The 23,999-nt window shown below is 42.7% G+C and overlaps 1 protein-coding gene and 1 long non-coding RNA gene across 3 annotated transcripts in view; one reads left to right on the forward strand and one right to left on the reverse strand.

Annotated features, from left to right (window-relative positions):
- Window positions 1–21,675, reverse strand: part of LOC143934645 (uncharacterized) — a 50,011-nt gene extending 28,336 nt beyond the window's left edge. For both annotated transcript variants that reach the window (XR_013263323.1, XR_013263322.1), the window contains exons 1-2: window positions 21,453–21,675; window positions 19,555–19,671 (exon numbers count right to left, since the gene is read on the reverse strand). This is a non-coding gene — a long non-coding RNA (uncharacterized LOC143934645). The remainder of the gene's footprint in view (window positions 1–19,554; window positions 19,672–21,452) is intronic.
- Window positions 19,671–23,999, forward strand: part of ADCY7 (adenylate cyclase 7) — a 228,605-nt gene continuing 224,276 nt past the window's right edge. The window contains exon 1 of the mRNA XM_077458399.1: window positions 19,671–19,881. Coding sequence (XP_077314525.1) covers window positions 19,708–19,881 — 174 coding nt within the window. The 5' untranslated portion in view covers window positions 19,671–19,707. The remainder of the gene's footprint in view (window positions 19,882–23,999) is intronic.

Below are 23,999 nucleotides of genomic sequence, written 5' to 3' on the forward strand. Positions count from 1 at the left end.
TTTCCATGCAGCCGCTGACGTCAGCGGCGCATGCACTCTGAATGCCAGGCTGAAGGTCCGGCAGATGGTGCCACACCTTGCCGGGAAGAAGACTCCCGCGTGCATGCACGGGAGTGATGTCTTTATGTCTCCGGCCACTCACAGCGCCGGAGCCGCGAACCCGGAAGAAACGCAGAGGGCAAGATGTCAGCTCCCTCAGCAGGGACTGGGCTGCAATATGGGGGCTTCGATCTAAGGTAAGTATTTCATAATGAGCTAGTATGAGGTGCATACTAGCTCATTATGCATTTGCCTGGCAGTTTTTTTTTTTTCTTAGCTGTGTGGATATACAACTGCTTTTAAGTGGTTGTAAACCCTTACAAACCACTTTGACTTACAGGTAAGCCTAGATTAAGGCTTACCTGTAGGTCCAAGAAATATCTCCTAAACCGTGTATATTTACTAAAAGACAGTGACAGCTGTCTACGGCGCATGCGCACTATGCCGTTAGTGGCGGGTCCCGTGCGCATGTGCGGGAGTGACGTCATCGCTGCTCCGGCACTGTGAGTGGCCGGAGCAGCGATACCCGGAAAAAGATGCATGCTCCGGACTACAGGGGACAACGGTGATATCGCTGGCTCCTGTGTCATGTAAGTGACACATAATGGACTATTATGCAATGCATAGTAGCCCATTATGCTTTACCTTTGCAGGGAGACAAAGAGGAAGTAAACCCATCAGGGTTTACTTCCTCTTTAACTAATGCACCTACCACATATAAGGACTGGTGGTCTGTTTTTAGATTTAGATATGCTTTAGTGATGTCATATGCAGGTCAAATGTAACCTTTTTTGACAGATGAATAATATCTTAAAAATACAATGTAATAACTGATACATTGTATTTACTTCATGAGCTTCCTATGTGCAGGTGTCATTTTAAAAAGCAGCCAAGAAGTAGATGTGAGGCACTGGACTTTCATCATGAGGCTTTCATCCATCAATCAGGAGGTATTGGTTGGGTTTTGATCACTTGACTTACAAAATGGAGGCCCTCCAAGGGGTAATGGCCTCCCAAAAAGGAATAAAATAACATCAAATGTTCTTAAGGTCCATATTCATTTATTGTAGCCTATCTTTTATCTATTGTGATACTGATACTGATATCAACATTAAGGCTGGGATCACACATATGAAGCTGCGGTTTCAGTGCGGCAGTCCAGTGCGGTTCTGTTCACTCGTTCAGATGCAATTAAAGTGCAGGTTTTTACCTGACATTGCACTTGAACCAGACCCAAAATCAAACAGGACCCTTTTTAAAACCGTGGTCGCCCTGCACATGAACTGACTCCATTGAAAGTCGGTTCTGATTCACGTTATGCGAATTGGATGCTGTAAAAAACGCATCCAATTCACATATATGTGAACTGAGCCTTAATGATTATGGGCATTTAAGATGACCATCTATTGCTCTTTTGTGGAGTTTCATTTCATACAGTAGCAGCCACTTTGACGGGCACTCTGCTCCTGCTATGTAATGCTGCCAGTCCAGACTGTTATTTGACAGCTGAGATTTGCTGGTAATAGAGGCAAGGGAGTGGCAGCAGGGGGATAGGAGCACTTTGTTTCTAGGATGTATTTTCTATGTCCAAGGTCCTGAAGACATATGTTTAGGAAACTGAAGGGGTGAAAGGGTAGTCACCCCTAAATATATACAGTTACTTTGCAATATAAAGCTCTGTATTGCTCTCAAATCAGCGGTACAAAATAAAATGCAGCAATAAGATATTTATTTTTCAGTTGTTTTTCCCCTTATTAAAGTGTCTGTTATTAAACTGTTAAGTAAATGTGATTGTCTGACTAGCCAAATCCTGGATACAGGTTGTTAATACCATAGATTGTGTGGTTGGTTTTCCTGAAGCTGTTAATCATTACAGGACAAGTGAAAGAGCACTATTATTCCATACAAGAATGGAAATCTGCTGGTTACAATACATGTATCACATGATCTATGATATGCATGATACATTTTTCAAAAGGATGTCATAGTACTGTGTGTTTTCCCCCTGTATATAGTGAGGTCTTCTTACTTTACAAAAAAAAAAAAAGAAATCCATGTAGCAGTAATGGAAATGTAATGGTTATGATGAAAGTAAATGGCTCATAACAACCAATCTGAATTCATTACTCAGCCATGGCATCGCTAGTGCTAACTAGTCCCAAAGCTTCAAATTGCCTGATGACTTTATTTTTTTCTTTTACGTCTTGTCTTGACATTGGCCTCTGGCTTGTACCTGCCTGTTAAACCTCATATACTGCAGGAGATCAGAGCCCAGGGAGGCTCTCCTAAGCTCCTCCTCAGCTCTAGTGTGACATCATCGAAGGAGGGGACTTCCCCTCACTATGATCTGGTGAGTGGACTTTAAGCAGAGAGTGAGAGAGATTTGTACTGGGGGGATAGGGGGATAGACTGTACTGGGGGTGATTTGGGGGTTGGAGATGGGGTAATGTTTGGTTGTACTCTACACTGGCCTGTGTTTTACATACTCGTCTTGAGCACTGTGCTCTGTGTGTTACATACTTTTGACCTCCCCACTATATACATTACATTTCAGGCTACTGGCCATTGCACTCTGTACACCGGGCTGTATAAGATACTACTGAACCCAGCATTCTTTATGCTATATTATACATTCCATACAATTAACTAAAGTATTGTCTCAACAAAGTCACTGACTATTTAAAAAGAGTCCTCATTTAAAGCAGAACTTCACCTGAAAAGGAAAGTTCCACTCTACCCCCTTCCTCATTGTACATCGTCTCTTATGTCTGCTTGCCTAGATTCCAGTATTTGCATGTGCTGACTTTATTTTTATCATGCTTTGTCATCATGTTTTATTCACAACAGAATAGTTTATTTTGTTTTTTTTAATAATTGTGTTGAAGTTTGTATGTGTCTGTTAGACCGTTGCCTGTGGCACAGAAATCAAAGCATATTTTGTGGACTGTGGCATACTGTATATGTGTGTGTGTATATATATATATATATATATATATATATATATATATATATATATATAATTACTATAAAGCTGGAGCATGCAAAATCTGGTGTAGCTTAGAAACCAATCAGTTTCCGTACTTTATTGTCAAAGCTTAATTGAAGTTGGAAGCTGATTGGCTACCATGCACAGCTGCACCAGATTTTGCACTCACTGGTTTTTGGTTTTAGTAAATCAACCCCTGTCGGGAAGGCTCAAGTTTTTTTTTTTTTGCCAAGCCCCTTTAAACCTCTGCTGCTGCTGGTGCAATTTGCTCACATCAACCATTCCTCTCATCTGAGTGCCCCAGATTTTTCACAATCTTAGCAACACTCTTGTCAACAGTTTGGAGCTTTCAGAGCATTAAAACCTAATTGCTAATTGTTTTGCATTTCACACATTTCTCCATGGCTTAGTACGCTAAGCCCAAAAACAACAAAAGGCATAGTTACATATAGTTACATAGTAGGTGAGGTTGAAAAAAGACATGAGTCCATCACGTCCAACCTATGTGTGTGATTATATGTCAGTTTTACATTGTATATCCCTGTACATAGTTTAAGGTTAAACCTCTTTTCTTCTAATTTGAATGAGTGGCCACGATTCTTGTAAGCCCTTGTACACACGGTCGGAGATTCCGACGGAGTGTGTGTCCTATCGGACCGTTTTGTCGGATATTCCGACTGTGTGTGGTCTCCATCGGACTGTTTCCGTCGGAAAATATCCGACGGACCAACTTTTCCAACTTGCCAGTAAAATTTTCTGACAAAATGCTCCGATCGGACATACTCGGATCATGTGTAGCCTACTCCGACGGACAAGGTGCCACGCATGCTCACAATCAAATTCGGACACGGAAGCGCTCGCTCAGGTAAAACTACTGCTCGTAATCGATATAGCACATTCGTCACGCTGCAATGTTAAAAATTCTTTCATGAAGCGCATTCTCTTGTTCTTTACAATGCTGCAAGAATTAACTTCTTTTGATGCTCATAGTCATACACACTTCTCCCGAACGTATTTCCTGAGTCATTTTTACTCATTTCAGCACTACAATATTTTAAATCGTCATATCTACACAATTTTTTGGGGGGAATTTTGTGGTTGTTTTTTTTCATCAACATCTCCTTTTTTGTCAGTTTGCTCATCTTTCCATTTTTTGGGGTGTGTTTTGGGTTTCAACTTACCACAAAACCATTATTATCTTTTTTGTATTTTGTTTTTCTTTTTTAATCTACAAGAGGTTGTTTGGTGTTGCCACCAAATTCTGACAACTGAGTCCGACCGTGTGTATGCAACATCACTTCCGGACCTCTTCCGGACTAAATCCGTCGGAATCAATCCGACGGATTTGGTTGCCGGAATGCCCGACCTTGTGTACGGGGGCTTAAACTCCCTTCCACGAAGAAGTTTTATCCCTATTGTGGGATCACCAGTACAGTATTTGTAAATTGAAATTATATCCCTTCTCAAGCTTCTCTTCTCCAGAGAGAATGAATAAGTTCAGTGCTCGCAACCTTTCCTAATAACTAATATCCTCCAGACATTTTATTAGCTTTGTTACCCTTCTTTGTACATGCTCCATTTCCAGTACATCCTTCCTAAGGACTGGTGGCCAGAACTAGACAGCATGCTCTAGGTGCAGCCAGACCAGAGTCTTGCAGAGCGGGAGAATTATCATTTTATCTCTGGAATTAATCCCCTTTTTAATGCATGGCAATATTCTGTTTGCTTTGTTAGCAGCAGCTTAGCATTGCATGCGATTGCTGAGCCTATCACCTACTAGGACCCCCAGGTCCTTTTCCATCCTAGATTCCCTCCAGAGGTTTGACCCCCAGTGTATAGATTGCATTCATATTTTTGCCACCTAAATGCAATATTTTACATTTTTCTACATTGAATCTCATTTGCCATGTAGTTGCGCACACAATTCATTTGTTCACATCTTTTTGCAAGGTTTCCACATTTTGTGGAGAAGTTATTGCCCTGCTTAGCTTAGTATTGTCCGCAAATACGGAGATTGAACTGTTTACCCCATCCTCCAGGTCCTTTATGAACAAATTAAACAGGATTGGTCCCAGCACAGAACCCTGGGGGACCCCACTACCCACCCCTGACCATTCCAAGTACTCCCTATTATTCACCACCCTCTAAACTCGCCCTTGTAGTTAGTTTTCAATCCATGCACTCACCCTGTGATCCATGCCATTGGGCCTTATTTTTTAAAGGTAAATGTTTATGGGGAATTGTGTCAAATGCTTTTGCAAAATCTGGATACACCACATCTACGGGCCTTCCTTTATTTAGATGGCAACGCGCACCTCCTTATAAAAGGTTAATAGATTGGTTTGGCAAGAACGATTCTTCATGAATCCATGCTGATTGCTGATAATGATACCGTTCTCATTACTAAAATACTGTATATAGTCCCTTATCATCCCCTCCAAGAGTTTACATGCTATTGATGTTGGGCTAACTGATCTGTAATTCCCAGGGATGTATTTAGGCCCTTTTTAAATATTGGTGCTAGATTGGCTTTTCTCCAATCAGCTGGTACCATTCCAGTCAGTAGACTGTCAGTAAAAATTAGGAACAATGATCTGGCAGTTACTTGACTGAGTTTCCTTAGTACTCTCGGGTGCAAGCCATCTGGTCCCGGCGATTTATTAATGTTATGTTTCCCAAGTCAAAATTTAATTCTATCCTCTGTTAACCATGGAGGTGCTTCCTGTGATGTGTCATGAGGATAAACACTGCAGTTTTGGTTACTGAAGCCCCCCGATTCCCTTGTGAAGACTGAGGCGAAGAATAAATTCAATACCTTCGCCATCTCCTCATACTTTGTAATCATATGTCCTTCCTCATTCTTTATGGGGCTAATATGGTCTGTCCTCCCTTTTTTTTACTGTTTACATACTTAAAGAATTTCTTGGGATTTTTTTGCTCTCCTGTGTATTTATTGTTCTATCTTAGCCGTCCTTACTGCACCCTTACATTTCTTGTTGCATTCTTTATAAAGTCTGCATGCTGATGATGATCCCTCAACCTTGTATTTTTTGAAGGCCTTCTCCTTTGTTTTTATATGCATTTTTACATTGGAGTTAAGCCATACAGGACTTTTGTTCTCTCTTTTAAATTTATTACCCATTGGGTTGCATTGGCTAATGCCCTTATTCAATATGCTCTTAAAGCAAACCCATCTCTACTCCGTGTTCTTTGTTCCTAAGATTTTATCCCAATTTATGCCAATGTAACGCTTTATTTCTAGTTTGTGCATCTACCATCTGACCCATAAAATTGTCCTGCAAGACATTTAGGAACTGGCGAGCCTTAGATGAATGTGTGGTTCCCTCCGCCCAGTCTATATCTGGATAATTAAAATCCCCCATTATGATAACACTTCCCATCCTTGCTGCTAATCCAATTTGTGATCAGAGATCTGTCTCCCCTTCCTCCCTCAGGCTAGGGGGCCTATAGCATACTCCCAGTATTATTTTCCCCTTAGCTTCATAACTTTGGAGCTCTACCCATAAGGATTCCACCTCCTCCCTAGCTCCCTTAGTGATGTCATCTCTCACATTCACTTGTACATTATTCTTGATATATAGGCATAACCCTCCCCCTTTTTTTACCCTCTCTATCCTTGTGATAAAGGGTATACCCTTGAATGGTTGCCAGCCAATCATGAGAGCTGTTGAACCAGGTCTCTGAAATTCCCACAAAATCCAAATCCTCCTCATACAACAGTATCTCTAGTTCACCCATCTTGTCTGCCAGGCTCCTGCCATTGGTGAACATTCCACTTAGTTTAAACCAGTTGCATATTATCCTCTTATTGGGTGTTCAGAGATTGAAACTAGGACTTGCTACTATACTTATCTTGGGTTTATGTGCTTTGGTCAACCTATCACTAATGCCCCCAATACTACCCTCTGGAATATGTTCTGTGTTGACTATCTCTACCTCTGGATACCCCCCCCCCCCCCATCGCCTAGTTTAAAAACTCCTCTAACTTTTTGGCCATCTTCATTTCCAGCTGAACTGCACTCTCCTCATTTTGGTGCAGTCCATCTCTGCCTGTCTGGTATGGCTCGATGTACCTGTAGTATTCCTGAGAATACTACCTTGGAGGTCCTTTTCCTTAATTTAGCTCCCAAGTCCCTAAAATTGTTCTTTAGGACACTCCATCTGCCTCTGACTTTGTCTTTGGTGCCAATGTGCACCATGAAAGCTGGGTCTTCCCCATCCCCTCCCAGTAATCTGTTCACAAGATCCGTGACGTGCCGAACCCGAGCGCCCAGTAGACAACATACAGTTTGGCGCTTCAGATCTTTGTTACAGATTGGCCTCTCTGTTCTTCTAAGAATTGAGACCCCTACCACCAGAATCTGTCTTTCCTTTCCCTTTGCCCCCCCCCCACTCTCACTGGAGGAGTTCTTCCCCTGGCAGCTAGGAGAGTCCCCCAGCTCCAGCAGTGCTGGTCCCTGATTGGTTTCACCAAGGTCACTCAATGGAGCATACTTATTGGGATACTCCAGCCCTGGATCGGCCTCCCTGGCACTTCCCCCTCTACCCTTCCTGACTGTCACCCATCTACTCTTTCCTAGTGCCTGCACCTCTTTGTCTCCACTCACCTCTGCTGCACCTGCCTTGTACGTTCCTGGCTCTCCTTTAGTACGGAGGGACTTCTCGGTGCTGACAGTTGCTTCTCCAGATTCAGAACCTGGGCTTTCAGGGACACAATGTGCTTACATTTTGCACAGCAGTATTCACCCTCGATCGGATGATCAAGGAACGCATACATGCCGCAAGATGTACAACGAGTCGCTTCTCCACACCCACCTGGCATCGTACATATTATTTTAATGAGGATTGGGGATTATACCCTGTCCAAATTATCTAACTAGCTTCCTGACACTAATACTCAACAAGACAATACACAGGTACTCGCAAACCTAAGTGCAGACCTATGTGCAGACCTACGTGCACTCGCAGACTTCCGTGCAGAGCTACGTGCACTCGCAGACCTGCGTGCACTCATAGACCTACATGCAGACCTACATGCAGACCTACGTGCACTCACAGACCTACGTGCACTCACAGACCTATGTGCACTAGCAGACCTACGTGCACTAGCAGACCTACATGCAGACCTACGTGCACCCGCAGACCTACGTGCACTCGCAGACCTTACGTGCACTCACAATACACAAGTACACAGTACACAATACACTAATAGTACTAACGATCCACACACACTAATCAGACAACACTCAGGTACTCACACTACATGGGTACTATTACCCCTGTTATAACCTCCTGTTTTAAACTCTGGTTTTTAACTTACCACTTAGTCCAATTCCACTAACTCTGTTTTTTTAACTCACCACTTAGTCCAGTTCCACTAACTCTGTTTTTTTAACTCACCACTTAGTCCAGTTCCACTTGGACAGGGTTCCAGCAAGCTCAAAGATGAGCAGGCTCACAATGAGTACTACACAAGTTTATATAGGCCTCAAGCACTTGTGACCAATTAACCATGCCCCTTAATTAGTAGGCTGAAGGAAGCAAAGAAAAAAAAGCTGTTTAAAAAGCTACAAGGAAAAGCCCCAAAAAGAACCTAAAAATGAAACCCAGCAATCACCAGCATTCAAAAAGCAAACCTTGTTCACTCTCCACTCAAGGGCCCCACTGTTTAGCTTCCAACCAGCAGTCTGGCAATTTTAGATGTGCTCTACACAAGGTTATATAGGCCTCAAGCACCTGTGACCAATTAACCATTCACCTTAATTAGTAGCCTTCGGACACAGCTGATCACAGTTCTATGTAAAGGGCCAATCACAGCAGCCCTTTTCCATGTGATCAGCTGTGTCCAATCATAGCTGATCACAGTGTAAACAGGATTTCCCAGTTATCTGTAGTACTCTTTTCACTCTGACAGAGCGAGAGGAGAGCCTGTAAGCGGCAACTCAGACAGGGGACATCTACACTGATAATCAGGGCCCTGATTATCAGTGATGCCTATCAGTGCCCATCAGTGCAGCCCCATTTGTGCACATCAGCGAGGGAGAAAAATTACTTATTTACAAAATGTTATAACGGACACTAAGGAAAACTTTTCAACATTTTGAATCTTTTTTTGTTTATATCGCAAAAAATAAAAACCCAGCTGTGATTAACCGCTTGCGGACCAGCCACCACAGTCTTACTGCAGCAGGTTGGCTCCGCTGCGCAAAATCATGTTATACTACGTGATCTCGCTGGGCTTTCATAGCAGGATCGCCGCAAGCTCTGTTAATAGGATCGCAGGTCCCGCGGACTTGATGTCTGCGGGGATACCCGCAATCATCTCATGGAGAGGAAGAACGGGGAGATGCCAATGTAAACAAGCATCTCCCTGTTCTGCCTAGTGACACTATCGCGAGCATGATCAGTGATGTGTCACACACAGCCCCTCCCCCCCACCGTTAGAATCACTCCCTAGGACACACTTAACCCCTGACAGGATAGAGAACACAACACAGCGCACCTCCTCCTGGCTCTTTCTTCTCTCTGCTCCAGCCTCCCTTCTACTTGTCCCAGCTGTGAGTGCAGGCGGGGGTGGGGGAAGGAGCTTAGCGGCGGCCGGCTGGCCAGGCCCGTCATCCAAGGAAGGGCCCGCCTGGGCCCTCGGTGTCTCCCACCTTGCAGCTAAAAGCCGGCGGGAGGGAGTGGGGGAGAAACTGGCTTTCAGTTGCTGGGTGAGAGACATAGAGGGCATTGTTCTGTTATCATTCCTTCTCTGCTCCACTGATCCTCCTGCTGTCCCGGCCTCCTGTGTACCGAGGCCCCCTACAGGAGGGTCCCCACGAATAAGTATTTTTACAATGAAACGTACGTAGGGTGGCAGACGTGTTGACGTCATCGCGATACAGCGTAGGTTGGACGGGCCATTGCATGCCAGCCGGCATTTTTTATGGGTGTTTTTACATCTTTCTATGTAAGTGTATTTCTTTACTTTTGTTAAATTTGTTATACGGAATTATGCTATGGTGAGTCTTCTTTCCATTTCCCTGGGATGCCGAGTACTGCCTTTCTGCTTCACGTGCTGCTGTTGATGGTCCTGGCCTGTTTCACTCAATAAGGGAGCCTACTGTGATCATGGTCTGAGGAGGTGCTGTGGAGATTGACGTGTTTTTTGGTTGCACAGAAGATTTACATTATTATTACACTCATTATTATCACCAATTTTTTTTATTATTATCACTAATATATATTTTTTTAAATTTTTTTTTATTGCTACTATTAACCTAATATTTTTTATTTTTTTCATGAATTCTTATGAAATTTTGGTATTTATTAAGTTCTCACTGGACTATTTTTCATTTATTGGACTTTATCACTTCACTGGGATTTTTCAAATTTCATTATTAACACTTGTTATTTATAATTTTTTTTATAAATTATGGTATGTTTGGTTTATTAGAGGGGTAGATCCACTTTTCTCACTACTATTGCAATAAATTAATTAATCACTCATAAGTGTTTATATTTAATTGTATTTATAGTATTTATGTATATGCGCGGCTTTTTTTACCCCCTACAGGAGGGCCGGTGATCCCCCTATCAGCGGTCCTGCATGGTACAACAGGATCATATCAGTAATATATAATGTTGGTAACAAACAATTTAAAGTGAGGTGCCCCCTAAAAAAAAAAGAAAAAAAAATTAAAAGTCAGCAGCTACAAATACTGCAGCTGCTGACTTTTAATAGTCGGACACTTACCTGTCCCAGGGTCCAGCGATGCGGGGGGAAAAAGCCCCCCCTCGTTCCCCGCTCCGCTCGCGATGCCGGCATTCTTACTGTGAAGCCACAGCCGGGCACCTACTGTGCATGCGCGAGCGGTGCCGCGCCATGATACGCTGCACAGTCATCTGGGACACTTGACAGGTCCCAGATGACTGTGCGGCGCCGAGGGGAAGTGATGTCACCAGCCCGGGCAATGAAGGAGGCAGATTACGAGGGACCCCCTAGCAACAGCATTCAGAGGTGAGAAAAAAAAATTCCAATTATTTTTATTTTTTATTTTTTTATGAATTTTAAGCAATTTTTTTTTTTTTTAGGTGGCAACACCACTTTAACCTTTCCATTAACAGCAGTAAAACAAACAGTTTTTAGTACAATTACTTTCAGTTTAAGATAGGATGCTTCTAAAATATTTTGTCAGCTGCTATAGAACATTACTAAAGAATGTGTTAACTGTATTCATCTATATTAAAAAGCAACTTGGTGCAGTCATGATCTTGATAAGCCAGCTCCTATCTTGTCTTTCCATATGCTACTCACGTGACACATAGAACTGCCACCACCTTCCAAAGTTATGTTACAAGTTCTTATGTTTTGGTTAGTTTAAAAAATCTTTCATCAGATCCTTAAACATCGGGTACAGTCTGACTTTTTTTGGTAATGAACTCACGATTTCTCCGCCACCTACATCTTCGCACAGCTGTAGTGCCCAGTGACTTGAACCATGTGGAGTTATTTTGATGTATTTTAGCAAAGCATATTACAAGAGAGAAAATAAATGTCTAGAACAAAATGAATAAGGCCTTGGCAGCAAATAGATTTTGCTTTAATAAACAGATGCCACTGCTGTTGGCATGTTAGTGGCAGGGAATGAGTTAACTTGCAGTCCACAGCAAGACTCTGTGATCTGAATAGTTTGGTTACCATGGAAGGAGGGAAAGCAGCTTAGGAAGAGGGGCAGTCAGGAGTGTTTCTTTGTTTAAATCTATTCTTGCGCTCCCCTTTTCTGTATATTGTTCTCACAATTCGTTCTTTTCACTTTTAGAAGGCCTTTTCTCATGGCTGGTTGTACTCCAAACCAAACACTTTCACTACTAACAGTAGGAAACTATTTTTTCAGCTTTTTTTTTTTTCCAATTTTATGGGTAGCCTCAAAAATGTAATTCAAATACATGCATTTTCTAGTATACTTTTGTATCTAATGTACCGTCTAACCAAACGGGGGAAATAAGCAGGGATTTCAAATCCTTGGAGCACTACGCTGGTTGAGTGGGCACTGATCACTCATCCCCCACAGAGGTAAGTACAGTGTGGACCTGGGGGTAGGGTGGGTAAGAGTGTACAATTTGCATTTTTATTTTTGAATAGGTGAACTTACACTTTAAAGGATGTAGCATGTTCCCACTCCTGCAGCTTTTTGCTGATTCCCCAGCCCCCCCTCCCGCCCATCATTGTGACAGGGTGCAGGGATCTTCTCCCCGCACCGCTGTCACAATTTGAAAAAGCTCACACGGCCGCTTGATTCTTTCACTGAGATCTGTGAATAAATGGACTACAAGTAGCGACAACCTTTGCGGCTGATGGTTTGTAGTTCTCAATGAACTGCCAGGGTGCTGGTGAGCGCTCTACATGGTTCATTGAGTCTGCCTGTCGTGTTGTGTACCTGCCTGCTCATTTGAGGGTAGAGCAAACAGACACACTGACAGACAGCCTACAGGAGCCTGAGTTTGCCTGTAAAAAAATGTGCATTTATTTTTTTTTATTTTTTTTAGTAGGTAAACGTATCCCTTAAATCATATGACTTGCAGCAATCTTTACTTGACAGTGAAAGCGGCATACATTCAGTATGCTGATCATTTCCTCTACTCTACTAAAATATAAGAAAAAACACCTCCACCTGCCTTTTTCAGACTTTGGTTGGCATCAGAACTGCTCTTCTCACCATACAAGCCATATACCCAAACAGGCTAATTCAGCTTGAATCCCTACTCTGGGAAAAAATCTACCTACCACCCCTACTTACCTAAGTTCTTTGTCCAGGTACCACACTAGTGGCTTTTTTGGATGGGCAGACTCCAAATCTAACACTGTCATGGCCCCCTGAGACAGCCATTCCTCTCCACTTCCCTCTGCTGACATCAGCCTTCTCCTTGGCTCTGACATTGACTCTAAGAGGATCCCACCACTGCCCATCCAATAGGAAGTGTCTACTTGTGTTGGGTAACAGAGTAAACAAAAGAGCAGAAGGCTCAAGGCAGAAGCAGCAAATTGGAACTCTAGGAAAAATGTTTTTAATGCTTCATTTGAAATAAGTTAGCTCTAATGATTAGTATCCTAGGTCCAGATGGCTGTTGCTTACTGTAAATGACGGTTTAATTCATGCTAATTACTGTAGATCTAGCAGCACTTTAGGATCACTGGTTAGAATCATAGCTGCCTGGAGTTTCCATGTTCTTCTTGTGCCTATGTGGGTTTCCCCCCCGCCCCGAGTACTCCGGTTTCCTGACACACTGCAAAGACATTCTTGTAGGGTAATTGGCTCCTGTCTAAATTGGCCCTAGTATGTATATGTATGAATGTGAGTTATGGATCTTAGATTGTAAGCTCCTTGAGAGAAGGGACTGATGGGAATGTATAATATATACTCACAATATATGCACACAAAAGTGAGTACACCCCTCACATTTTTGTAAATATTTTATTATATCTTTTCATGTGACAACACCGAACAATTTTCTGTCCCTCGAAATAACTCAGCAAATAGCCATTCATTTCTAAACTTCTGGCAACAAAAGTGAGTACACCCATAAATTAAAATGTCCTAATTGGGCCCAATTAGCCATTTCCCTCTCAGGTGTCATGTGACTCGTTAGTGTTACAAGGTCTCAGGTGTGAATGGGGAACAGGTGTGTTAAATTTGGTGTTATCGCTCTCACTCTCTCATACTGGTCACTGGAAGTTCAACATGGCACCCCAAGGCAAAGAACTCTCTGAGCATCTGAAAAAAAATAATTGTTGCTCTACATGAAGATAGCCTAGGCCAGTGTTTCTCAACTCCAGTCCTCAAGGCGCCCCAACAGGTCATGTTTTCAGGCTTTCCATTATTTTGCACAGGTGATTTGATCTGTTTCACTGCTTTAGTAATTACCACAGCCCTTTCATCTGAGGGAAATCCTGAAAACATGACCTGTTGGGGTGCCTTGAGGACTGGAGTTGAGAAACACTGGCCTAAACTATAAGAAGATTGCCAAGACTCTGAAACTGAGCTGCAGCACGGTGGCCAAGACGATACAGAAGTTTAACAGGATAAGTTCTAGTCAGAACAGGCCTCACCATGGTTGACCAAAGAAGTTGAGTGCACATGCTCAGCATCAAATGCAGAGGTTGTCTTTGGGAAATAGACATATGAGTGCTGCCAGCATTGCTTCAGAGGTTTAAGGGGTGGGGGGTCAGCCTGTCAGTGCTCAGACCATATGCTGCATGCTGCATCAAATTGTTCTGCATGGCTGTTGTCCTAGAAGGAAGCTTCTTCTAAAGATGATGCACAAAAAAGCCTGCAAACAGTTTGCTGAAGACAAGCAGACTAAGGAAGTGGATGACTGGAACAATGTCCTTCGGTCTGATGAGACCAAGACACGCTTATTTGGTTCAGATAGTGTCAAGCGTGTGTGACGGCAACCAAGGTGAGGAGTACAAAGACAAGTGTGTCTTGCCTACAGTCAAGCATGATGGTGCGAGTGTCATGGTCTGGGGCTGTATGAGTGCTACCGGCATTGGGGAGCTACAGTTCACTGAGAGAACCATGACTGCCAACATGTACTATGACATACTGAAGCAGAGCATGATCCCCTCCCTTTGGAGACTGGGCTGCAGGGCAGTATTCCAACATGATAGCGACTCCAAATACACCTCCAAGACGACCACTGCCTTGCTAAAGAAGCTGAGGGTAAGGGTGATTCACTGGCCAAGCACGTCTCCAGACCTAAACCCTATTGAGCATCTGTGGGGTATCCTCAAACAGAAGGTGGAGGAGCACAAGGTCTCTAACATCCACCAGCTCCGTTATGTCGCCATGGAGGAGTGGAAGAGCACTCCAGTGGCAACATGTGAAGCTCTGGTGAACTTCATGCCCAAGAGGGTTAAGGCAGTGCTGGAAAATAATGGTGGCCACACACAATATTGACACTTTGGGCCCAATTCGGACATTTTCACTTAGGGGTGTGCTAACTTTTGTTGCCAGCGTTTTAGACATTAATGGCCATGTATTTCGTTATTTTGAGGGGACAGCAAACTTACACTGTTATACAAGCTGTACTCTCACTACTTTACATTGTAGCAAAGTGACATTTCTTCAGTGTTATATATGAAAAGATATAATAAAATATTTACACAAATGAGGGGTGTACTCACTTTTGTGAGGTACTGTGTATATATACTGTATACTGATGGTGCCATATAAATACCTGTAATAAATAAATAAAAAAAAGGCAGTGCACTATCCTGGCTATAATATAGTGCAGGGGTTGCATTGTTTATTCTTTATTATCATTTCTTGTATTCTTTTCACATAATGCAAGGTGTTCTATAAATGGACAATGGGAGATCATCAAGTAAAGGTGCCTGTTGGCTGTTTAGTAAAAGCCACGATAAGAAGTACACCTTGTGTCTCTTTAAGCATGAGTGTAACATTGTGGTGGAACCCATCCAGCAGTTCGCTTTCTTAGCATGAAAAAAATAAAGACCACCTACCAAACCGGACTGAAAAGTTGATATTCCTATGGTAAGAAAAGCATGACACCAGTGAACTGTCCCAAGCATGTTTCAATGGCTAGACCATCCTCCTACTCAATGCACATGGATTTTCGTGTGTATTTTGGATCCCCTATGTACCATAGGATGGTTCTACAGTGTCTGCTAACTTAAAGGCAAAGTTCAGATTTTGGGGGAAAAATAATTAGTACATTTTTTTCAGGAAGAAAATGTGCATTTATTATTATTTTCCCGCATGAGCCTGCAAAGCATTGCACCTGTGATCAGAGGATCAAAGGTGTAATGCCAGGGTCCTGCAGACAAGCCCTACAGCTGTAGCCCATGCCTCCAAAACAGGCTGATTGTTTACAAGCTGCATGGCTTGTGAATTAACTATGAGAGTGCTCTTCAGCACCCTTGCAGTCCATTGAGATCTACAGGCTGTCAGCCGCAATGGATGGTGGTATTTGCAGCTCTCTCATTTGCAGATTGCTGTGAATGAATGATGCAGTCATGTAGGCGGACCCCCGCTCGCTGTCACACAGAGGGGGGGGGGGGATCGGGGGTGTGAACCTGTGGTGTTAAAAAAATTAATAATAATAATAATTTTGCAGAGGATTTGGAATTAGGTTGCATGGTTGGCCCATTTTGGTCTGCCTTCCTGACTGTTTCCACCTTTTGGGTTGTTGCTTCCAACGTAGCTATTTTGGGATATGTGCCATGTTTGCTTTCTTATGCTATGACTTGGAATTGTTAAGCAGTTTTCTTGAATTTGTGTTGAGCCAACCTTCAGGCCTACTTTTAGTATCGCACTGTCTGGATGATTTGTTGTTTATCGGTCCTGCAGATAATGACCATTGTCATGGGCTACTGGCCTCCTTCCAAGAGCTTTGCACCTAGGTATCCCATTGTAAGCCAACAAAACAGAAGACCATGTTCATGTTATGTAATTTTTAAGCTGGGAGATTGATAATGTGCAGATGGTCTTCCAGTTTCCTGACAATTCATTGGTCATGCTTCGGTCCTTGTTAAACGTAGCTAGGATCCCCAGAGGGTTCAGCTAAAACAGCTTAACTCTCCTTTTTATATTGCCTTGTATTCTCTGGAGCTTCAGTTCATTCTTCAAAGGTAAATAGTCTGGTGATCCTTGGATAGCCTCATGGGCTGGAAATGATTTATAATGTAACCTGACGTGGCTGAGTTTTTTTTTTTTTTCCATCACCGTGACAGTGGAACTATCTGTTGATAAATTGGGATTGATAATCCGCTTTCCACATGTGGTCTCCCAGTTCAATTTTTCGTGGGTGCTAGGATGCTTGAAAATTAATATCTGATTTAAGGTGTGTACCCTATGCTATTGTCGACACAATTTTTTGTTTACAGTTGGAACGCTTTTGCTCTGTGGCTCCAGTGGCTTCTCTGCAGGTGTTCCTTACCTCACAATTTTGTGGACCCTGTTAGACTTGGCCTCCCTATCTCAGAACACATGGGTAATGTGTTGTCAGGTTTGAGATGACTGGGTGCCTTCATCGCTTGGTGCATTCTGATTTTCCTCTCACCAGGACAGACTTTAGATTCTTTTCTTGTACTTCCTCTATCTGTGAAAAGGATGTAGTCAGTTTGAAGGGTATTCTGCTCTGGTGTTTTGGTTTACCAACTCTGGTTGAGAAGGCGTTACTAAAGTATTTGCCATCCTGCTTGTTTTTAAGAAGGTTGGAAATATATGCCTTGCTGTCCTGATTCCCAGAGTCCAAATTCTTTGTAGATCTTGATTGTAGTCCTCTTTATTTTGTAATCTATTTGTTTTTCCTCTTAAGGTGAGTCTCTCTTATTTACAGTCATGTAAACTGGAGAGTTTTTTTGACACCTTTGGGATTGTTGAACTTGTAGCTAAGGGCAAATGTACAGTTGGCAGCATTAGAGCAAAGGACATGCTGCTACCGGCCTACTTTGTCTTTATCCTATTGTGCTCATCAAAAAACTGGTCCTGCAAAGGAAATTGGATGGACTTGTGCACCTGGCTTCCAGGTGTTTCTCCTGTTTGACCCCCCCTTCCCTGGTTTTTCTATTTTATGCCAATTCCTCCAAACTGAGCAAATTTCCAGGCTGGGCTAACCCCGATGGAGTTCTCGGCACACTTTTCCACATTTGCAAAATTAGATGGGTTTTTTGAATGTCACATTTCAATGGGTGGGTTTTGTCCCATTTACCTTTTCCATACCGCCCTCACTTCTTGTTTGATTTCATTTTCCCCCCAGCATTGATTTGGACAATTCACAACTCCTTTGTTTATTGGCCCTCATATCGTGCTGATGTCCATTGATAGTAGAAGAATCTGGAGATTTCCTCACATATTGCAGACATGATTTGCAGATAAGATAAATATTAAATTCGTGGATTAGGTTTTTGAGACCTGAAATAATTGGTATTGCCTGTACATTTACACTTTCAAAGATTTGCTTTGGGCACTACTGTCCTTTTTATTGATTTGGAAGGTTACGACTCGGGGTATTCTTGTTCAGTGCACCTTCACCTGAATCCCCCCCCCCCCCCCCCACACACATAACTCTATATCATACACCCAACACGTCTGGTTCCATAGTTGACCCGGGGACATAAAGGAATGATATGTATAGCTCTGCCTATTTTTTCAAAATTAGAGATAAACCCAGTGATTTGGGGATTTCTATAAAAAATTAAGATATGAAAATATTTTGGTGGACATTAGCAGGCATAGTTGGATACAAACCAGGTTGCAAAGTCTGTGTGACAGGTTTACAGTGTATTTGCAACTAGATTTGTTACTAAAGATGACACATTTTCACCTTATGGTTAGTATTTGATAAGATTTTCAGTTTTCTTGGCATCATTCCATGGTAGTGTACTACCACATGTACAGTACCACCAGCCTGAATCAAGAATAGTGGTTTTCCCCAGAGTGACTAGCGAGATGACCCCAACACATTCTATGATGTACTTTTTGAAAACTAGATATACTCTGTGATTCATTTTAATTTAAAAAAGATCTATGGTCACAGCCTACTCTTTTTACAACTGCAGCATTGTTCTAACAATACAATCAATAATTATATTTGACAATCCAATATGAGCTTACTTGAAAAATGTAGTAATCACAATGCTTTTGCTTTTGATGATATTTGAATGTCCCACATCATTTATAAATTAGGCCTTTTTTACTTTGCTTGTGATTAGTATTTTAGGGCATGGCACTCTTTGCCAGAGATAGATAAAATAAATGTAATAAAACAGCCTTAGCTTTGTATAGCTTGTTTGAATTGCATCATTGAAGTGAGGACGGAGTTGACTAACAAGTTGTTTTACAAGTGTGATTTGAATAAGTCACTCGGCTTTCAAACATACCAGTCATTGTAATGTACCTATTCCTGCATCTCCTCCTCTTTCTGCCCTCTCCACATCTTCTCAGATCTCTTTTGCCTTTCAAGAGCCACCTGTAGGCCAAAATGCTTAATGAGTTGTCATGAACTCTACGCACAATGCATTTCCTTGTTTAATTTTACATCTAGCACAGCTGGTTGTGTTTTAACACCTAACAATTAAGTTGTACACTTCTGGAGATTAGTTGCTTTGTCACTGTTTTTAACAAGTTTTATTCTTAAGTTTTTTTAAATTATTTATTTTACGTATATATATTTATATATATATATCTTTTTTTTTTAATTTAAAGTATTTTATTTATTCTTAAGCATTTCCTTCTATTACAGCTTAGGTTTAAATACAGAGTCTTGTTTATTGAAATGCCAATGAATTTGCCTTTAAATTTTTTTTGCCTTTTGCCTTTAATTTGTCTTTCTTTTGTGCTTTGCAGAATACAAAGGAGTCAATGGGGAGCGAAAGATGAGATGGTGTATGGCTAGTGACTGCACTAAACTGACAGGATATCACCCAGGCACAGCTATGCTTGCTCACAAGCCTCGATAAGCTGCACATGTTTTTGGGAGGAGGGAGCTGCTTCTCTTACCTTACTCCAGCTGCAGACTTCTCACGGCGGACGCAGGCTTGCAATGTGAATCAGACTAACACGCCACAACAGCCCAGGGAGAAGACAAGCTTTGGTCTTTCTTGTGCACTGTGAGTACTAGGGAAGAAAAGCAAGAAGCCAGATTGGATTAAAATGCCATCCAAAGGGAAATATCTAATAAAGGACAATGAGGATTGGATTATTACACATTCGCTTTACGAAAAGTATCAATGCATCAACCAGCACTATCCACTGCTGCTCATCTTGCTCTTTGTTGTTGGGGCTGCCTGTGTGACTCTAGTTGTTCTGTTCTTCACAATCAGTAAAGTGAGTATAGTTTTTTTTTAATTTGCTTTAATTTCTGTGACTCAATTGAACTGCTTGTAACGCTTATGTTGCCACAGCTAAAATATCATGTTTCATTACTAAATCAATCTCTAACATGAGCCGTATATAATTTTTCCTTTGTATTTTAGGGTTAGTTAAGTATGGAGGTAGCACCTTCCTTTGAACACACTAGTTGTCTGACTGCTATGCTCTTGCTTTCACTTCATTGACGGGAAATTAGAAATCCAGCCACCAAATTTAGATTTTCCAACTTGTTCTAGCTCTGTATCTTAGAAAGTATTAAAGCCTTTGAATCGGAATGAGAACTAGGCAGCTAACTTTTCCTGATGAGAGGCCAACAATGGTAGCTTAGATTGGTCTCCTCACAGGTTTCCTTTAAAGTGAATGTAATTTTTTAGTGCATATTTTCAGTTATAATTTTTGAGTTAGTATTAGTGGTGTCCCGTCCATTAGGAGCCCCCCGTGCACCACCCCCTCTATCCACGGCCACCACCCCAATGCTCTATCCACGTCCTCCACCCCCTGTTTATGCGTCGGCCCTTTTCAGGATGCCGGACACATGAATTATAGTGGTGGGGGTGTTTTTTGAAGCACCTGATTAGAGCCAGAGCCCACCCAGGTGTTACAACAGCAAATTAATATTTGCTATTGAAATTCTGATCCTTAATCCGGCCAATCAGAAGCAGGTCTTAGACCCATTATTTCCGATTGGTCGAAAAGAGAAGAGTCCCGGGAAGCCACCGCAATGCCCATGGAGAGCAGGGGAAGGGAAAGCCGCAGCCGCCAAGCAGGGGAAGCCGTCGGTGAAGCCTGGGAGAAGTGCTGCCCATAATAGATGGGTTAAGTGCTCCAGACCCAAACGACTGGGGGGTGGCACTGTTTGCCGCCCCCCCCCAAAAAAATTACCACCAGCCGCCACTGGTTAGTATGTACATGTTTTCTTATCATACACCATGAGACACAGAGCCATAGTAGTATGTTGGTTATAGGCTACCTTCAGGTGATGGACACTGGAATGCCCTAAGACAAAAAGTCCACTCCCTTTATAACCCCTCCCACTATCGGGAGTACCATCTGTTTTTTTCACCAGTGTCTAAGGTGTTGGTCACGAGTAAAGATGTGCTGTGCTGAGCTCTACTGGAGCAATCCTTACTGGGGCTAGCCATGCAGCCGGATCCATTCAAAGTGTCTATTAGGCCGAATTGAATGGTACCTGGACCTTGTGTCCGAAGAAACAAGGTTTTGCCTGTAAACGCTTCTCTTTTTAGAGAGCTGAACCCTGGGATCCAGTACTTTTGGTATTAAGGCCATAACGTTTTACTGGCGGATTTTGGGTTCACCTGAGGGTCCCCATCTCCTGAAGGTTTGATAACGGAACCCACCGTGAAGGGTGAAGAATGGGTCTGTTGGTTTTACCATAGAAAACCCCGCGATGGGAAAGGTAAGGAGTTTTCTAAGAAATTTTTTAATTTTCTTGTAAGTGTCTCTTTTAAATTACTAAATGTTGTCATGCCTATGTGTCACCACTGGGGGATGTATGGAGCACATACCTTCTCATGCTTCCTCAAAAGATCCCACTGTGTCCGGAACAGCAGGCTTCCTTGTCCTCTAGCCAGCAGCAAACCTCTGGTAATTCTGGGGGGGGGGGTTTCCTCCCTACCAGATAGCCCCCACCTGTGCCGTTTTCTCTCCCTCTTCACAAGGAAGAAGCGTCAGGAGAAAAACAAAAAAAATAAAAATGATCGGCACACTGCTCTACTTGGCGGCTTCCAGGCTCCCTCCTCGCCATTTTTCCCCCTCACAGAATGATCCCATAGGATTAGAGGTCCGCGATCGCGTGGGAAAGCATTTTTTTAAAAGAAAGGAGGAGGTCCGTAGGCAACGGAGGGGAGCAGGGCTTAGCACAGCTTTGGTGTCCTCCAATGTCCAGCACATTTTAAAAGTGCCATTGTTACCGCTGCAAGCTAATGGAGGGACACAAGAGCAAAGAGGGACATGAAAGAGGTTTGGTGACACAGGCATTCCTTTTGACACATTTACTATTGCATCAGGCTGAGCATTAATAGCAGTGGCAGGGCTGGACTAATGCTCAAGCAGTGGATGCGTTCCTTCTGCTAGTATCTCTGCTTTGTGCATTGGGCTATGGTCGGAAAGGGGGGTAAAACCACCTCAAAAAAGGGCTCTAGAAAGACTTCTACAGCCACTAGGAAGCCTAAAACCATCTCAAAAAGATGGCATCCTCCCCTGAGAGTGTTATGGCTGGTCAGAGTGAGCCATCAGGGACGTCGGGTGTTGCAGCTGCTTTTAGCACTGCAGCCCCTTTATATATTACTGAAGAGGTTTTTTCCTCCACATGTTAGGCTTGGAACAAAATATTGATACCTTAATCGCATCCCAGAGTGGGACTAAGCGTAATAGGTCTCCGTTCATTACCCAAACTGAGGAACAGGGGGCGAGAGATGACGCTTTTCTCTCAGGCAACCAGGAAGAGGCTGATGACTCCTCTTCTGAAGAGTCTAATACGGATGGATGGGGTTCACAGGAAAGGTTGTTGGTCCGCTCCCCATTTTTTGCTGCCAGTAGCGGAGTCAGTTGATGAGCCCACTTCTTGTTTGGCTTTGCTAAAGCCTCCCCAACCTATTCATGCTTTTCCTATCCATTCATTACTGAAAAAGCTTATGTGGGAGCACCCAGATAAATAGTTTTTTCCTCCAAAAAAGTTTTCAACACCTTAGCCTATGGAGGAAGAGTTTAATAAGAAATGGGAGATTCCAGCAATTGACGCTCCTATATCCTCTGTGAACAAGAACTTGACTTGTCCTGTAGACAATGCTCAAATGCTGAAGGATCCAGCAAATAAGAAGTTGGAATTATTTTCTAAAAACCATATTTCTCTGCAAGGTTCAGTGGTTTAGCCTGCGCTGGCAGCAATCGGGGTATGTCAGTCCTTAATAGACCACTTTAAAGAGGTGCTCAAGATTGTTCCTGACCAGCAGGCCCAAGATTTGTCTTGGATATCAGAGGCGTTATGTTTTACAGTACACGCTATGAAAGATTATATTCTCCAAGCCTCACGGCTTATGTTCGGGCTGGTACATGTACGTAGACTTCTATGCTTGAAAAATTGGTCAGCCGGAGCACCATGCAAAAAGCTCTTGGCTAGTTTTCCATTTCATGGTGAACGGTTGTTTGGAGATGATCTGAATAAATATATCCAAAGAATTTCTAATGGGGAAAAGTTCCCTTTTACCAGTTAAGAAGTTTAAGCGTTTTTCTTTTAAACAAGCTTCTTTTCCAGTGCCAGGAGCATCTGTCTCCAGGCAGTCACGACGGCCTCCACTGTCAAGTTCAAGAGGTAAACCTCAGGGTCAACTGAGGACCTGGGGGAGGAAACCCACAAAACAAAATACTAAAACCTCCTTATGAAGGGGCGCCCCCACTCGATCAAGTGGGTGGAGTTCCCGTCCTCCTCGTTTTCTCAGACCAAAAATTCTCTTTGTGGCTTTGGATCACCTCTTATCTAAAAAAAATTATATCGATGGTCCCCATGGAAGAGCGAGGGTTAGGGTTTTATTCAAACCTTTTTATGGTACCAAAACCAAATGGGGATGTCAGACCCATTTTAGATCTCAAAGATCTAAACCGTTTTTTGAATATGTGCTCTTTTCGCATGGAGTTAATCCGATCAGTGGTTTCCATTCTACAAGGTAGAGAACTGCTAGCGTCAATCATCATCAAGGATGCTTATCTACATGTACCTATTTTCCCCACTCACCAGAAATATCTACGCTTCGAGATAAAAAATCTTAATTTTCAGTTTGTAGCTCTTTTTTTCGGTCTAGCTACTGCACCTCGAGTGTTTACAAAGGTTCTGGCCCCCCCTTTAACCAGATTAAGGGCTCAGGGTATAACAATTTTGGCTTATTTAGACAATCTACTCTTGATAGATCAGTCGGTAGCCCACTTAAAACAGAGTTTGGTCATCACAGTCAGCTACCTGGAATACCTAGGCTGGATTCTCAACCTGGAGAAATCCTTCTTAAAACCATCAAGGAGATTTCAGTACTTGGGCCTGATCATAGATACAGGTCAGAGGA

This window comes from Lithobates pipiens, unplaced genomic scaffold, assembly GCF_037356315.1.
Source record: "Lithobates pipiens isolate NorthernLeopardFrog02 unplaced genomic scaffold, aLitPip1_a1.2 Scaffold_10, whole genome shotgun sequence".
Lineage (NCBI taxonomy): Eukaryota > Metazoa > Chordata > Amphibia > Anura > Ranidae > Lithobates > Lithobates pipiens.